General features: G+C 61.3%; 1 protein-coding gene across 1 annotated transcript; it reads right to left on the bottom strand.

Annotated features, from left to right (window-relative positions):
• Positions 1-430: 430 nt before the first annotated feature.
• LRRC3C (leucine rich repeat containing 3C) lies at positions 431-1,961 on the bottom strand. Its single transcript, XM_028521433.2, has 2 exons — positions 1,822-1,961; positions 431-1,471 (listed from the first exon to the last, which is right to left on the bottom strand). Exons 1-2 carry the CDS (start codon positions 1,959-1,961, stop codon positions 670-672), a joined length of 942 nt encoding a protein of 313 aa, XP_028377234.2. The 3' UTR covers positions 431-669.
• Positions 1,962-4,519: the final 2,558 nt, after the last annotated feature.

Here is a 4,519-nt window from a genome sequence, read left to right as displayed (position 1 = left end):
TCTCAGTAGAGGTGAGAGAGAAGAGAGGAGGAGCCCCCCCCCATCCCAGGACCGTTTCAGTTTAACTGCATCCCACCCTTATGATGGCATCCCCAGCTCGGTCCCACCGCCCCTCGTCCCTCCCGGCACCCTCTAGTTCAGCCCCGAGGTAGGTCTCGCTGCCGCCCAGACATTCCAAGTCGTTTTGCATCTTCTTTGCCTTTGTCCACCACCTTTCAGCTAGGGTCTCCCTCTTCTGCCCAAAGCCCTTCCCATTCTGAAAGGGTCCATTCAGACATCTGTACGGCAAAGCCTTAGAGGGCAGCTCAGCCAGGCCGGGGCTCCCTGCCCCACGCACCCACAGCCGTCTGCTCTGACCTCCAGGTTGGCACACACGCCACCTGCCTCCTCTGCTCTTCCCGCCCGCCCCGCCCCCCCCCCTCCCCCCCCCGCTGCTGTGGACCCAGGAGCTTTGAGCCTTGCACAATCTGGGCCCAAAGTAGGTGCCAAAGATGGGCACCCAAAATACTCCAAGCACCAATAATAGTGTGGGTTGAAAGAGAGAGGTCAAGAGTTCAGAGGAGAAGGGAGGAAGAGGGTGGGGCTTGGAGGGTGGGGTGGGGCTGCAGAGGAGGCAGAGGGGTCAGAGGGGAAGAGGGAGCACAGGGGAGGGAGTGCGGGGCGCGGTCATCAGACCATCGTGCTGAGGGTGGAGGAGTCCTCGGAGCGCACGGGCGGCTTGGGGGACCTCTTGAGGGGACGCCGGCTTTCATCCCGATTCTGCCACACGTAGTGGACCAGGTAGGCCACCACCAGTGCCAGCCAGCCCCCCATGGTGACCAGTAGGGCCACGTCTGTGCTCCGCTGGGCCCCACCCCGCCCGGCCCCACACAGCTCTTCCTCCCCTGCCAGCGGCAGAAACTCCTGCCCCACGAGGTCTGGTCGGGCTCCCGGGCCGCACACGATGCCCGTCCCAGTGCCCGGCGCCAGCCTCACCTGTCTGAGAACCTCCTGGAGGGCACAGTCGCAGTGCCACGGGTTGGCAGACAGGTTCACTTGGATCTGCAGCCCCACGAAGGCCTCCACGGGCACGGAGGCCAGCTGGTTGGCAGAGAGGTCGAGGTGCCGCAGCGTGCCCGCCAGGCCCTGGAAGGCAGCCCCCGAGAGGTGGGCGAGGACATTATGGGACAGGTCCAGCTCCTCCAGAACAGGCAGGTGCCGGAAGGCGCCGGCAGGCACCGATGCCAGCCGGTTGGCATCCAGGTAGAGCTTGCGGGTGTCGTTGGGGATGCCGGGGGGCACGGCACTCAGGCCTGCCTGGCTGCAGCGGAACGTCCGCTCACCAGCTTCCTCCGCCGTGTAGCAGCCCTGGGGGGGCACCCCGGGGCTGGGCATGGTGCCCCCGGTGCCCACCACCAGCAACAGGGACAGGAGGTGTCTGGCTGGCGGGAGCATGGCCGCAGACTGGCATAGCCCCGGAGTGGAGTAGGACCTGGGGAAGAGAAAGACCCGCAAAGAGAGAGTGAGTCGAGAGAACTCTACTCCCCACCGCCAGCTCTCTCTTCCTGGGGTCTTCCCGCGGACCCTCCTTTGGGGGATCTCTCGGGCCTGGGTGACTCTTTTGCTTCCTCTTTGGGGTTCAGGGCTCCTCATCAGGCCCTGTGGCTCAAGGATCCCCTGGGCCTGAGACTCTTCTAGGGTCTCTGAGTCTGGAGGGCTAATCTATGAAGTCTCTTGGCCAAAGACCCTGTTGTCATTCTGGGTCGGGGGGCTTCTAAGTTCCTGCTTCTGCCCACGTATTGATTTTCCTCACTGGAATGAAGTCTTTTTCCACCAACCTACCTGGGCGGCTGCCAGGTGGACCAGAGAGGCGCCAGAGGGCCAGGTGGCACTAGTGTGAGGAGACAAAGGGAACAGGTCAGCAACAGGACTTCAGGATGTCCAGCCAGGCTCGGTGCCCAAGGCCCCACCTCTGTGCCCATCCGCCCCTTCCCCGCAGCATCCAGCCCTCCGCCTGCCCCGGTTTTGTGGTCCCCGCCCAGCTCCTCCCTCCCGTGTCCCCTCCCTCCCCCTCTCAGCACCTCACCCCCGTCGGTGGGAGAGCCTGCTCCCGGGCTGCCCTCTCCCTAGAGGCAGCCGCCCTGCTGCTGCGCTCTGGAGACCCGCTTCCTCCCCCAGAAGCCCTGCTTGCTCGCAGCTGCTGGAAGCTGGGGGCTGGGGCCCAGGAGTATTGGGTTTCCTGGCATGTGACTCCGGTCCCCAGGTATCAGACACCCGAGCCATGGCCTGGCCAGACGATGCCAAGAGAGGGCAGATGCTGGACCCTGATGAACTCGGCCTGGGAGACCAGGCGCCGGTTCCATTCCCCGCCTTGGGCTCCCCTCCAAAGGCCTGCTGACGTCATCTTCCATTCCCTGTCTCCCAGCTGGGGAGGAGACTCTTCCTTCCAGAGGTTCCTTCGGTCCCTTGCCGGGGCCCTGGCTGAGCGGAAGGATCCCTGCTTGGCAGGCCTGCGAGGGGAGGGGGGCAGAACTGGGTGGGTTCCATCTCACATCCATTGCCTCTAGCAACCCCCGCTCCCCTCAACTCCGTCCCTCCCCCCACTCCCCTGCTCTGCCCTTCTGCCCCCCTGTGTGGCTCCTTCTTCGCTGCTGAGCAAACCTGTCTCAGCCTTTTCCGTGGAAGACTTGTCTCTCTCTGGAGGGCTCCATCTCTTGGCTCCGCACAGGGTGCCCAGCCCGCTTGCTTGGCAGGGGGCACTGCGGTGCAGTTTTAGTTTGTTGCCCGTGCTGCGGGCAGGTGGCCCCTCTCGGAGCTGGAAGGGGTTCTTCCAGGTGCCTAATGCCTGAGGTGGCTGCCCACCGGTTCTCCTGCCAGCTGTGTGTTCTGGGCTGGAGCTGACTCAGGGCCCCTCGGTTCGCCGGGGCCCTGGGCTCCCAGGTTGGAACTTTTAACTCCCCTTCGTGCCCAACAGCTGGGAGGGCTGGGGTGATAGTCCCCAGGGCTTCTTTGTTTTTATCCTCATCCAAGGACACTTTTTTTTTCATTTTTTTAGAGAGAAAGAGGGAGAGGGAGAGAGACAAACACCGACTGGCTACCTCTAGTACATGCCCCGACTGGGGATTGAGCCCCCAACCCAGGTATGTGCCCTGACTGGGAATCGAACTCCCAAAATTATGGTGTATGGGACGACGCTCCAACCAATTGAACCACACTGGCCAGGGCTCCCCGGGGTCTCTGAATCACACGCATCATTTGCAGCCCAAGCTACTGTGTTATACCACCCTCTCCTAATAGTCGCCAGGTACTGGAAGAGTGGGGTGTCATGGAGACTTGCACGGAAGAGGCTGGGTCCCACGCTGTGGAGACCTCTCTGAGAAGGAGAACCTCGCTGGCTTTTGTAAGAGACTGTGGGTGACCAGATCGGACACAATCGCAGGCCCAGTGCAAAATGAAAATGTGGGGCCCCTCCTTCCAAGACTGGTATGAATGTCAAGGTAGTGACAGCAGATGGCAAAACCAAGCGTAGGGCCCAGCTGAGCACAGGGCGTGGTGCCCTGAGCAACTGCACAGGTCACACGCCCACGAAGCTGGCCTTGTGGAGCTGACCTTTGAACCAGCAGTTTCAGCAGCACAGTGGGGTCCAGAGTCAGAGGTTAGGATGCCAGATGACGTCATCTCTGGGGATGTGAAGACTGCTGACTCATTCTTGTGACAGTGACAGGGCATTTCTCACACTAGCGTTTGTCCGAGGAATCAGGTAAGGTGCACTTTCTATACTTGGGCAGGAGAGGCGGAGCATGTGTCTGTGGGTGGCTTGTTAGTTAGACCGGGCACTGCGCCACTGACTAAAAACTTCAGTGTCCGTTTTGGGACTGTAGCTGCATGTGGACTGGAAAGCATGTGGAAGGAACGCTGCCCTCTGCCTCCCCTCCGCTGCTCTTCCCTCGCACAGGGCAGGAGGGCTAGCTAAGGCACAAGAGTTGAGCCTGGCTGTTGTTGGAGAGAGTTGCCTCCTTTTCAGACTAAGGCAGCTGCCAGTAAAGAGCGGGACTGGGGTGCCTAGCACGGCAGCTGTGGGAGTGCACGCAGGAGGGGCTGTCCGGAGCATGGATGCGGTGAGCTGAGGGCAGCCCAGTGCAGTGCTCTGTAGGAAAGGAAGACCGGAGAGGAAGGAGGAACCACTCTCATGGTGGTGCACAGGACAGGCTGAGAGCTGACAGTGTTGGAACAGAAATTCTTCCCTGCCATGCATTCATTCATTCATTCATTCAGCGAGGACTTCCTGCTAGCCCCCTGTTTCAAGCACTGTGCTTGTCGAAGGGGATATGGACACTGTTCTTAAGGTCCTAGATCTGTGGCTGCGGTTAACCCAGCCTGCACATGACAGCCATTTGGGGGAGCTTTCAGAAATTAGTTATGGTGCCCTGGCTGGTGTGGCTCAGTGGATCGAGTGCCGGCCTGTGAAGCAAAGGGCTGGTTCGATTCCCAGTCAGGGCACATACCTGGGTTTCGGGCCAGGTCCCCAGTAGGGGGCGTG

The sequence above is a fragment of the Phyllostomus discolor genome, chromosome 8, assembly GCF_004126475.2.
Source record: "Phyllostomus discolor isolate MPI-MPIP mPhyDis1 chromosome 8, mPhyDis1.pri.v3, whole genome shotgun sequence".
Classification (NCBI taxonomy): domain Eukaryota; kingdom Metazoa; phylum Chordata; class Mammalia; order Chiroptera; family Phyllostomidae; genus Phyllostomus; species Phyllostomus discolor.
Note: the sequence above shows the minus strand (reverse complement) of the source record. Positions and strands in the feature narration are given on the sequence as shown.